At 47.0% G+C, this 12,359-nt stretch overlaps 1 protein-coding gene across 4 annotated transcripts in view; it reads left to right on the top strand.

Moving 5' to 3' along the window:
* MAPKAPK5 (MAPK activated protein kinase 5) overlaps positions 1-12,359 on the top strand; it is a 54,703-nt gene that overhangs the window by 41,286 nt on the left and 1,058 nt on the right. For 3 of the 4 annotated variants that reach the window (XM_017847301.1, XM_017847309.1, XM_017847308.1), the window contains 5 exons: positions 3,144-3,331; positions 5,501-5,621; positions 8,312-8,442; positions 8,726-8,847; positions 9,892-9,996. In XM_017847301.1, the coding sequence (XP_017702790.1) occupies positions 3,144-3,331; positions 5,501-5,621; positions 8,312-8,442; positions 8,726-8,847; positions 9,892-9,996 (667 nt within the window). The remainder of the gene's footprint in view (positions 1-3,143; positions 3,332-5,500; positions 5,622-8,311; positions 8,443-8,725; positions 8,848-9,891; positions 9,997-12,359) is intronic. The other variant, XM_017847305.1, reaches the window with a different exon arrangement.

Genomic DNA, 12,359 nt, shown 5'->3' with positions numbered 1-12,359 from the left:
GAGTCTCACCCTGTTGCCCCGGCTGGAGTACAGTGGCACAATCTCGGCTAACTGCAACCTCTGCCTCCCCGCTTCAAGCAATTCTCTTGCCTCAGCCTCCCAAGTAGCTGGGATTACAGGCGCCTGCCACCACGCCTGGCTAATGTTTTGTATTTTAGTAGATATGAGGTTTCACCATGTTGGCCAGGTTGGTCCTGAATTCCTGACCTCAGGTGATCCACTCGACTCGGCCTCCCAAAGAGCTGGGATTACAGGCACGAGCCACTGCGCCTGGCCGATCCTGTCTATTCTAAAGCACAAGAGGTTTAGGGCCTCTTGAAATAGACCCCGGAGTCACTGAGTAAGTAGATCAGAAAAAAGATGCTACTTGGGGACTTGAGGCTAGATATAGATGACAGAAGGGGCTGAGAATGGTAAAAGGCAGTAGGCTGGGACACTTGCTGTGGCTCCACTACTCTTAATCTGTGACATTGGTGAGGTCACTTGGTTTCACTCTTGACAGAGGACCTGAGAGAGGACATGATCTCTCTAGTATTAGTTTCCTTTCTGGAAAGTAAGGGATTGAAGGTCCCTTTCCACCCCTGTAATTTTATTCTGTTCTACAGCATGGGCTGTGTCATCCACAAATATCTACTAGTATAATGTGAAAACATGGGCAGGCCGGGCGCAGCGGCTCACGCCTATAATCCCAGCACTTTGGGAGGCCGAAGCAGGCGGATCACAAGATCAGGAGATCAAGACCATCCTAGCCAACATGGTGAAACCCCGTCTCTACTAAATATACAAAAAATTAGCCGGGCGTGGTGGCGGGCACCTGTAATCCCAGCTACTTGGGAGACTGAGGCATGAGAATCGCTTGAACTCAGGAGGCAGTGGCTACAGTGAGCCGAGATCGCGCCACTGCACTCCAGCCTGGCAACAGAGTGAGACTCCATCTCAAAAAAAAAAACAGGAGCGAGAGTACCTGAGACACCCCATTATTCAGCCTTTGCGCAGAGCACCACATAGCTGTGGTGTGAGGGGAGTGTGGGGCCGCAGTGGCAGGCTCACTGGGCTGCCATCTTAGGCAGATACCTCTTTTATCTCGCCATTCAGGAAAGGCTTGAATTGAAGCCTCTGCAAACCCAGTTTTCAAAGCAAATGGAGCTGCATTTAACTAAAATAGGAGTCCTTTCTTTATGCAGTGATTATAGGCCATGGAGTCACCTTACTTCCTACAGACATGGTAGTTGGTAGCAGTTTTCTTTTTTTCTTTTTTTTCTTTTTTCTTTTTTTTTTTTTGAGGCGGAGTCTGGCTCTGTCGCCCCGACTGGAGTGCAGTGGCCGGATCTCAGCTCACTGCAAGCTCCGCCTCCCGGGTTTATGCCATTCTCCTGCCTCAGCCTCCCGAGTAGCTGGGACTACAGGCGCCCGCCACCTCGCCCGGCTAGTTTTGTATTTTAGTAGAGACGGGGTTTCACCGTGTTAGCCAGGATGGTCTCGATCTCCTGACCTCGTGATCCGCCCGTCTCTACCTCCCAAAGTGCTGGGATTACAGGCTTGAGCCACCGCGCCCGGCCAGTTTTCTTTTTTTCACGGTATCTTCCCCCAGAATGGTGTAAGAGCTTGCAAATGGACCTAGTGAGTCCTTCATGGTCAAAGGAATGCATTTAGACCTTCTGTTCTTCCCTCCAGTCCTCTCCATGATCTGTGTACTGCTTTGGGCCTTTACGAAGTGGCCTGTGCTGTATTGTAGGTGAGCCTACCTGTGTCTTAGTTGCTTTGTTTCTACATAGAGGTTTCACAACCAGCTGGTTTATATCTATTTCTTTTCTGGCTGGGGCAAAGCATCCTGTGCCTGTACACAGGGATCAGATAGGTGCTTGGGCCTAAAGAGTGAGAGTGAAAGTACCTGTACATTTTATCCCAGACTGGCTTTGTATGATGGGATGCATGTATGTAGTATTGGTAGCTTATTGAAAATATGGAGAGGCCGGGCGCGGTGGCTCAAGCCTGTAATCCCAGCACTTTGGGAGGCCGAGACGGGCGGATCACGAGGTCAGGAGATCGAGACCATCCTGGCTAACCCGGTGAAACTCCGTCTCTACTAAAAAATACAAAAAACTAGCCAGGCAAGGTGGCGGGCGCCTGTAGTCCCAGCTACTCGGGAGGCTTAGGCAGGAGAATGGCGTGAACCCGGGAGGCGGAGCTTGCAGTGAGCTGAGATCCGGCCACTGCACTCCAGCCCGGGCGACAGAGTGAGACTCCGTCTCAAAAAAAAAAAAAAAAAAGAAAGAAAATATGGAGAGAGGTCGAGTGTGGTGGCTCACGCCTGTAATCCAGCACTTTGGGAGGCCAAGGCAGGAGGATCACAAGGTCAGGAGTTTGAGACCAACCTGACCAACATGGTGAAAGCCTGTCCAAGGCAGGAGGATCACAAGGTCAGGAGTTTGAGACCAACCTGACCAACATGGTGAAAGCCTGTCTCTACTAAAAAAAAATACAGGCCAGGTGCAGTGGCTCACGCCTGTAATCCCAGCACTTTGGGAGGCCGAGGCAGGCGGATCACAAGGTCAGGAGATCGAGACCATCCTGGCTAACACAGTGAAACCCCATCTCTACTAAAAATACAAAAAATCAGCCGGGTGTGGTGGCGGGCTCCTGTAGTCCCAGCTACTCGGGAGGCTGAGGCAGGAGAATGGCTTGAACCCAGGAGGCGGAGCTTGCAGTGAGCCGAGATTGTGCCACTGCACTCCAGCCTGGGTGACAGAGTGAGACTCCGTCTCAAAAAAAAAAAAATACAAAAATTAGCCGGGTGGCATGGTGGCACGCCTGTAATCCCAGCTGCTCAGGAGGCTGAGGCAGGAGAAGCACTTGAACCTGAGAGGCGAAGATTGTAGTGAGCTGAGATTACGCCACTGCACTCCAGCCCAGGCAACAGAGAAAAAAAAAAAAAAAAAAAAAAAAAAAAAAAAGAAGGAAAATACGGAGATAAAGACTAGTTCTCCTAAGATTTCCTTCAGCTTTCCTAGTCTCTGTTAAGTGACTCTAGTTTATAGCAGCCTATATGTTGCAGGGGCTATTCCTGAGTCTGTCTGTCACGGGGTGTTTCTTTGGGGGCTCTGCTTCTGCTGTGAGTGACCATTTTCTTTTTTTGGTTTCAGAGCTGTGATTTGTGGTCCCTAGGGGTGATTATCTATGTGATGCTGTGCGGATACCCTCCTTTTTACTCCAAACACCACAGCCGGACTATCCCAAAGGATATGCGAAGAAAGATCATGACAGGCAGTTTTGAGTTCCCAGAGGAAGAGTGGAGTCAGATCTCAGAGATGGCCAAAGATGTTGTGAGGAAGTGAGTTCATGGGCTGCTGGGCAGGGAGGCCAAGGAGGCCTCCAGGTGGTGGAGCTCAAGGGAATGTGGGTAGAGAAAAGTCATTGGTTTCCTAGGCAGGCTCCTCCCCTTTTTAATATCACAGAAATCTCTCTGGAACCTGAGGTGACTGTTCTCAGTGTCCACACCTGGGTGCGAACGAAGCTTTCCTCCCTCCTGTTGCATCCCTAGACTTTGTCCCCAGGGTGTGAACCCAGGTCCCTCCATAGCCAGTCTCTGCACATTAATTCAGGACCCTAAATTATAAACCTGGCGTACTGTCCTTACATGTGAGCCAGCATGTCATTTGGGACAGATACAATGCCAGGAGGTGAACTAGGTGCTGAGATGACAAACAGCATCCTTGGATGCTGTGGGCATGTGGATTTGTCAGGGCTGGACCCCACGCTCCACCTTGACACTGCCAGTTGGTTGCTCTGACATATCTTTTATTTTTTATTTTTTATTTTTTTTGAGATGGAGTCTCGCTACATTGTCCAGGCTGGAGTGCAGTGGTGCAATCTTGACTCATTGCAACCTCTGCCTCCTAGGTTCAAGTGATTCTTCTGCCTCAGCCTCGGCAGTAGCTGGGATTACAGGCACCCACTACCATGCCCAGCTCATTTTTGTATTTTAAGTAGAGATGGGATTTGACCATGTTGGCCAGGCTGGTCTCAAACTACTGATCTCAAGTGATCTGCCCACCTTCCCAAGTGCTGGGATTACAGGCGTGAGCTACCACACCCAGCCGCTCTGACATATCTTAAGATGAGAAGATTTAGTAAGAATTAGGGCTAGGGAGTGGAAGAGGGAGAGTTGATATTCAGAGTCTTTTGGTAGCTGGAGGACTAGGTAAGAAGTCAGACCTAAATTTGAATGTTTGTTTTTTCTGCCCACCTGTGTGGGAGGCTGGGTGCTGGTGGACTTAGGCACTGCTCCTGTCTTCCCACTGCTGGGTCTTCACTGAGCAGTGTTTCCCTTGTTGATCTCAGTTTCTTCCTCTGTAATGGGATGAAGGTACGTATTTAGGGGCAATACCTGGGAACTGTCTCCTGACAGTGCAGCCATTTCTCCATGGAAATTACTCCCTTTCAAAGTGAGCTTGTCCTGTTGATTGGAGGGTGGGGGTTGGGGGCAGGTTCTGTGTGCTGTAAAGAGGGACTGTTTTCTAAAATAGACAAGTACAAGTTTTTAGGAACGTGGGTGCAATGATTAAATCACCATCTGTCTTCACATGCTATTTCCTTGCTGTAATCCCAACTATTTGACCAAAATCTCAATGTCCTGGAAGTAGTTCTTTGCCAGCTTTCTATAAAATACATTTCCTGTCTCTAGAGCAACACTGATTATCTTTTTGGTTTTGGGATCTTCCAAATAATCCTTACTTTAGAATCTGAAGCCATCCGTTCAGAATGATACAGAGGAAGGTGGCAGACAAGCTGAAGGAGCAGTCAGGCATGTTGTCCTGACATTTGTAATGAGAGATGGAGTTGGAAGGAGGGAACGGGCTGAGATGAGCTAGGAACCACATCAGTGGGAATGAACAAGAGGGAAAGAAACATGATCTGAAGGCAGACAGCACAGAAGCAACGCCCTGGGCTTAGAAGGAAATGCCATCCATGTCTCAGAGACTCTGGGATTTTAGCTTTTGAATGTCTGTGGAATAATGGGCTCATGTCCTGCCATATGGTGACATCTAAGAGTTTTATCTTGGGTAGCAACCTGCTTCTCCAGAGCTTCATGACCCTTCAACTAATTCTGCACCACTATCAGCCAAAAAGAGCACTCTGAGTTCCTTTTGGAAGTTAAAGCCCATTGTCCTAGAAACCTCAGTATGGAGATTCAAGGTCTTAGGAACTGTAAACCATATGTAGGTTTACCTTATTAAACCCTAGAACTCTAAAGTATCACTGGATTAAGCCTTTTTCTACCATTGTAATCTCACTTTTTCCAGTATAGAAAAGATTGCCTCAAGCCATAGTACCCCTACCAGTGGTTGGAGACTAGAATCCCACCTGTGCTCTGCAGGTGGAAAGCCCAGACTTACAGAAGTCAGAAGCAACCAGAGTTGTTTAGAGCCAGGTCCAGGAACTTCCTATGGCCTTTTAGTAGCAACTGTGCATGGCAGCCCTGTTGGCGTTTTCTCCACAGGCTCCTGAAGGTCAAACCAGAGGAGAGACTCACCATTGAGGGAGTGCTGGACCACCCCTGGCTCAATTCCACCGAGGCCCTGGATAATGTGCTGCCTTCTGCTCAGCTGATGATGGACAAGGTTTTGAATGATGTTTACTTTGTTGACTGAAAAGACTGTTGGGAAGGAATGCTGGGGCTTGGCTCAGTGAGGGGTTAAAGGCAAAACAGTGCAGAGTACACGATCCTTCCCAGAGAAACATCTCTGGTTTCCTCAGAGTCAGGATCCAAAATAAGGAACTTCTTTTGGTAAAAGACCAAATCAAGGCCTGGTGAATATACACTAAGGGAGCACTCAAAGGAATAGCCTCCATATTTCTGCTACAGGGCTGGGAGCACAGAGCAGTTTAAGATACCTCCCTTTCCCCAAGGGGTTTAAACAAGACTGGCTGAGAAGGCAAGGCCAATAAACATGAAACAGGCCGGGTGCGGTGGCTCACGCCTGTAATCCCAGCACTCTGGGAGGCCGAGATGGGCGGATCACGAGGTCAGGAGATCGAGACCATCCTGGCTAAAATGGTGAAACCCCCTCTCTACTAAAAAAATACAAAAATTAGCCGGGTGCGGTGGCGGGCGCCTGAAGTCCCAGCTATACCGGAGGCTGAGGCAGGAGAATGGCTTGAACCTGGGAGGTGGAGCTTGCAGTGAGTGGAGATGGCACCACCGCACTCCAGCCTAGGCAACAGAGTGAGACTCCGTCTCAGAAAGAAAAAAAAAAAAAAACATGAAACAAAGAGGGAACATTTCAAACATCAGAGCTTTGCATGTTAACTTTTCTGTGAATTCTGTGGGAATTCAGAAAAAGAGCACATCTTTGAAGGGATGTAATTTGCCCAGAGAGAAGGCAGAACCCCTCACATGTATTACCTATCTACTCAAATTCTTCAAGGACAGCACATGCCCAAACATGAGAACTCAGTAGACAGTTAATGTAACGATGATGTATTTGCATCTGTTTTGTTGCTTATGCTGTTCACCACACATGGGCATCGTCAGGAAAAATAACTTGGCCTCACTAATGGGAAGTTAATGAGACGGGTGTGTCAGGGCCAGGCTTTGCAAGTGGACAGAGGGGTTTAAGTCTTAGTGGGATGTAACTGAGAGGCCATGGTAGCTTTTTGAGAAGAGATTTGCCACTAGGAAGGTATTTAGAGATAGTCAGACTTGGCAACTCACGGACTTGCCAACCTAATACTTCTGCAGTAATCTAGAAGTCAGGGGTGGCTATGGGAGCAGAGAAGTAGAGGTGAATAGGCTCAATATTTTGAAGAAAAATTTCTCCAGTTTTTTGTGATAAGACTAGATAGATATAAGGGGACAGGAATGGCATATCTGGTGATAACATTGACAGGAGGTGGGGGTTGCATTGAGCTGAGATCCACCACTGCACTCTAGCTGGGGTGACAGAGTGAGACTGTTTCAAAAAAAAGTGGTCAGGATGTGAGTGATCAACTTTGGAAATGTAGAACACTGTCCACCCAAGCCCTGTCTAGGAGCCTAAGCTCATGGCTTTGAGCTGTTTCCTCCTGTCAGGTCGTTACTGATGAGGTGGATGCAAAGGTGCAGAAAGGCATAGCCAGGGCTAGATAGAAGTATACAGAGCCCTTAAATGAGTTCCAACTTTTCCTGATCTAATTTCATGCTCACCATGGAACTACTTTTTAAAATAGTCAAATTTTGACTGGGTGCAGTGGCTAACACCTATAATCCCAGCACTTTGGGAGGCTGAGGTGGGCGGATCATTTGAGGTCAGGAATTCGAAACCAGCCTGGCCAACATAGTGAAACCCTGTCTCTACTAAATATACAAAAATTAGCCAGGCGTGGTGGCAGACACCTGTAATCCCAGCTACTCGGAGGCAGGAGAATTGCTTGAACTCAGCAGGGGCAGAGGTTGCAGTGAGTCAAGATTGCACCACTACACTCCAGCCTGGGAGACAGAGCAAGACTCTGTCTCAAAAAAAAACTTTTATTGTGAAAACTCAGATGGTACAGCAGTGTTAAAAAGTAAAAGTTCCCTTTCATTCCCCTGCCACAGTCACACCCCTCAGAGGTGAGGTAATCTATGGCTTGATGTATACTTCCTGATCGTTTTCTGGGATACGCACACAGATACACACATTTTGTCCTTTTAAAATATAAAAATGGAAAAAAAAATTGAAAAAAAAATACAAAAATGGGATCATATTCCTGTGAAGCCTTCTGATGATTTGGTCTGCCTGTAGTGAGATCATATACTGTTCATAAAAGCACAAACTTCAAGAGTTCCAGACTCCATGACAGCTGTTTCTCACTGTAAATTACTTGACTGGTTGTGGCCTCCATCATGTGGCCTTAGGCTTGGCCATGCCCTCCATGTGAGATGGTCAGGGCTCTGAGCTGTCAGGGCTGAGGTGAATCAATACCGTCTGTGAGGCTTCTTGGGCAGTAGCCTGCCAGCCCTTCCGCTGATGTCCATATGTGCCTCTCTTTACACTTCCCCTCAGTAGTGGCTATGAGTGGGGATCCTGCTGGTATTTCTTACTTGCTTTTCTGTCGCCCCACCAGGGAAGATGGGCTAGCTGTTGTATGACCTTTGGTTGGCCTGGTGTTCCCTAGTTCCTGCTGATCCATGGGGAAGGGTCCTCTGCCTTATCAAAATATTTATATTCCTTCAACATAAGAGTGAAATTGCCTTCTTAGTACTTTGAGCTTTTCCTTTCCACTTTCTTAGACTGGCTTTTTAGGTGCCCAGCAATGAATATGAAAAACTGACGGCAGTGTTTGCATTCAGGCAGTGGTTGCAGGAATCCAGCAGGCTCACGCAGAACAGTTGGCCAACATGAGAATTCAGGATCTGAAAGTCAGCCTCAAACCCCTGCACTCAGTGAACAACCCCATTCTGCGGAAGAGGAAGTTACTTGGGTAACTGAGCTTATTTCTTCGATTCTTCTTCATGGCTGGAATGGCTGAGGACTGGGTTCTCAAATTTAAGAAATTTAACTTGCTCAGCTAGGGATCTTTATTTGGCCTCTGAAGAGGGTGGAGAGGATAAGCTCTTTAAATAGTATCAGGAGTTGGACACTATTGTTATTTTCTGTTGTTATTTTTCTGATATATCTGTTGCCTTATATTTAGAGTTAATATCTGTCCAGAGTTGGTTTTTGGGGTCTCACGTTGTCATTACCCCTCCCTCAAACTCTTAAAGCACCAAGCCAAAGGACAGTGTGTATATCCACGACCATGAGAATGGAGCCGAGGATTCCAATGTTGCCTTGGAAAAACTCCGAGATGTGATTGCTCAGTGTATTCTCCCCCAGGCTGGTAAAGGTCACACCATTTACTAATCCTTTGTGTGTGTGTGAGTGTGTGTGTGTGTGTGTGCAGGGGTGGGTGGGTGTATGCATGTACATGGCAAAAGGAATGGCTTAATTTTGGGTTGTCTGTTTCATCTTGTATTATAAGAAAAGTATATTATATAAGGTAGTCTGTGCCCACTAAAAAGATTGGACGGTGGGAGTTAGAAATGCAGTTAAGTTCTACCCCTCCTTTGGTTTTCTGTGAAATTTCTAGTTTAGACTTAATTGGCAGTGTCAGGTGCAAGCATGCAATTTTGTGATTTCTTAGTTTGACAACAAGGGCACAGATTGGGGGATAGAGAATGGAAAATGTGGGTAGGGTCTGAATCTCATTGCAGGCTGTTCACCATTTCCAGAGCCTTTTGAGTGCAAGGCTGCCATTAGCTCATAAATATGAGAACACCTCCCTAGTTCAGAAGCGGCTCCTGCTGTTACTCATATCATGGGCAGCATGATATGAGTGGGTCTTTGGAGTGAGACTTACACGTGGGTCCTTTGGAGTGAGAGCTTTCTTTCGTTATGTTCTCTCTCCTCTCATTGGCGGGTGAGGGGCTGTTCTCATCAGATAGATGCTGCACGTACTAGGCCAGAAAATGGATATCTCTCTAGATTCCTTGGGTTTTAAGAGAACTCGTATAGTGTACCTCAGATAGCTTTCTAAAGTAAGAAATGAGTTTAGGAGAGAGAAAGTAGGCCACTCTCCCACTTTTGGTCTTTGGTTGACCAGGTGTCTTGTTCAGCAATAGAGTCTGCCACAGCCTATTTCCCATCCCCCGGTGCTGAGACTCTGGGGCCATCAGTGGATTTGTATGAAGATGTCAGAGTAAAAAAGAGTCCAAATACCAGATGCGGTCTACATAATGTAGGGACTAGCAGTAAAGCCCGTGTCTGGTGAAGTTTTGCACATTCAGTCATCATTTTTCAACCAGTTGGACATCATGTTCTTCCATCTCTCACACTAAAACCCCATGATGCTGCAGGAAAAATGCAAATTCCTCTTCATCCTTACCAATAGGAGAGAATGAAGATGAGAAGCTGAATGAAGTAATGCAGGAGGCTTGGAAGTATAACCGAGAATGCAAACTCCTAAGAGATACTCTGCAGAGCTTCAGTTGGAATGGTAGGAGCCTTCATCACTCCCTTCCCCAGGAATACAGACAAGTGATTATGTTTAGAACACATAAGATCTCTTTGGCGCCTGAGCTGCGGCTGTTTTGAAATGAAGTGAGTGGAGTGGCTGGAGAGTGAGTGGAGCATTGTGGAATGGGGGTTAGCTCTATATTAACTGCCCCAGCATACCTGGATATCTGGCCCTTTCATTTATTTTCCAGAGTTCAAGTGAATTATGTGTTGCAGATTCAACACTGGAAAGCCCCCATCACACACCACTTGGGTAAAAAAAAAAAAACCCAGATTTCAGAACTCTCAGATACCAGGACTATTCACCAGGTCATTAAGAAGCAACAGATGCTGAAGGGGAGAGAGAGGACAAAGTGCCAGCAAGTCCACCCTGCTGACCCCGCTGATCTGCTTAGAGAAGAGCTGTTTCACGAAAGAGGAGAAAGTTTGCCAAATCTATTGCTGGTTAAGTTTTTTTCCCAAAGCAAATGAGGTAGAGATGTATTTCTTGAACTGCCCTTTTTTTTTTTTTTAATTGAGGCGGAGTTTCATTCTATCCCCCAGGCTGCAGTGCAGTGGCGCAATCTTGGCTCATTGCAACCTCTGCCTCCCGGGTTGAAGTGATTCTCTTGCCTTAGCCTCCCGAATAGCTGGGACTACAGGCGAGTGCCACCGTGCCCAGCTAATTTTTGTATTTTTAGTAGAGATGGAGTTTCACCATGTTGGCCAGGCTAGTCTTGAGCTCCTGGCCTCAAGTGATCCACCTGCCTCAGCCTCCCAAAGTGCTGGGATTACAGGCGTGAGCCTCTGTGCCTGGCTTGAACTGATTTTAATATTGTCTTTCCAGTTGAGCAAACTGTACTAGACTTATGCTCCAGGATGCTCAGGGAAGGGAGCAAACTTAAGATTTCAATGCCTCACTTGTTTCCTTTTTTTTTTTTTTTTTGAGACGGAGTCTCCCTCTGTCACCAGGCTGGAGTGCAGTGGTACGATCTTGGCTTACTGCAACCTCCCCCTCCTGCACTCATGTGATTCTGCCTCAGCCACCCAAGGAGCTGGGACTACAGGCATGCACCTGTATTTTTTTTTTTTTTAGGGGAGACGGGGTTTCACCATGTTGGCCAGGCTGGTCTCGAACTCCTGACCTCAAGTGATCCACCCACCTTGGCCTCCCAAAGTACTGGGATTACGGGTGTGAACGACGGCACCCAGCCTGCCTGACTTGTTTCTTAGACATGCCATAAGAAATCTAAAGTGCTAGCCTGGCCATTCCCATTCTTGGAGGAGATTCACTTTCCTGGGATTTTTTTAAAGAAAAATTTGAGGGCCAGGCACGGTGGGTCATGCATCTAATCCCAACACTTTGGGAGGCCGAGGTGGGCGGACCATGAGGTCAGGAGATTGAGACCATCCTGGCTAACACGGTGAAACCCCACCTCTACTAAAAATACAAAAAAAAAAAAATTAGCCGGGCGTGGTGGCATGCGCCTGTAGTCCCAGCTACTTGGGAGCCTGAGGCAGGAGAATCGCTTGAACCTGGGAGGTAGAGGTTGCAGGGAGCTGAAATCACACCACTGCACTCCAGCCTGGGCAACAGAGCGAGACTCCGTCTCAAAAAAAAGAAAAATTTGAAACGTCATTTTAGAAAAGTGATCACATATGAAATATGAACTTCAGTGAATTTTCACAAAGTAAACACTTCTCTGTAACCAGCACCTAGATCATGTAGTAGAACATAGGTCCTCTTCCAGTCCCTCCCTCCCCTCCATTCAAGGGTAATCACAGTCCTGACTTCTAGCACTGTAGCCTTCTTTTGCCTGGTTTTGTATTCTTTGTGAATGGAGTCAGACAAGTCTGCGTTCTTTTATGTCTGGCTTCTTTTAGTTAGTTATATTTTAGTCATTATATTTGTGGCATCCATCCATGTTGTGTGTAGCAGCAGATCATTCATTTTCACTGTATGAATGTGTGCCATATTTGTCCATTGTACTGTTGAATGGACTTTAGGATTATTTCCAGATCTGGGGAATTAAGAAAAGGGCTGTGGTGAATACTCTTGTGAATGTCTTTTGATGAGCTCATTTATCTTACGTGTATAGGATTAGAATTGCTGGTTCATGGAGGTCTTCATCTGTCTGGCTTTAGTGGGTACTGCTACCAGTTTTTCAAAGTGGTTGTATGAATTTATGAACTCCCACTAGCAGTGTTTGGGGATTCTGGTTACTTCACATCCACACCAGCTCTTGCTATTGTCTTTTAAAAAAATCTTCGTGGCCGGGCGCGGTGGCTCAAGCCTGTAATCCCAGCACTTTGGGAGGCCGAGACGGGTGGATCACGAGGTCAGGAGATCGAGACCATCCTGGC

The sequence above is a fragment of the Rhinopithecus bieti genome, unplaced genomic scaffold, assembly GCF_001698545.2.
Source record: "Rhinopithecus bieti isolate Rb0 unplaced genomic scaffold, ASM169854v2 scaffold_947, whole genome shotgun sequence".
In the NCBI taxonomy this organism is placed as follows: domain Eukaryota; kingdom Metazoa; phylum Chordata; class Mammalia; order Primates; family Cercopithecidae; genus Rhinopithecus; species Rhinopithecus bieti.
Note: the sequence above shows the minus strand (reverse complement) of the source record. Positions and strands in the feature narration are given on the sequence as shown.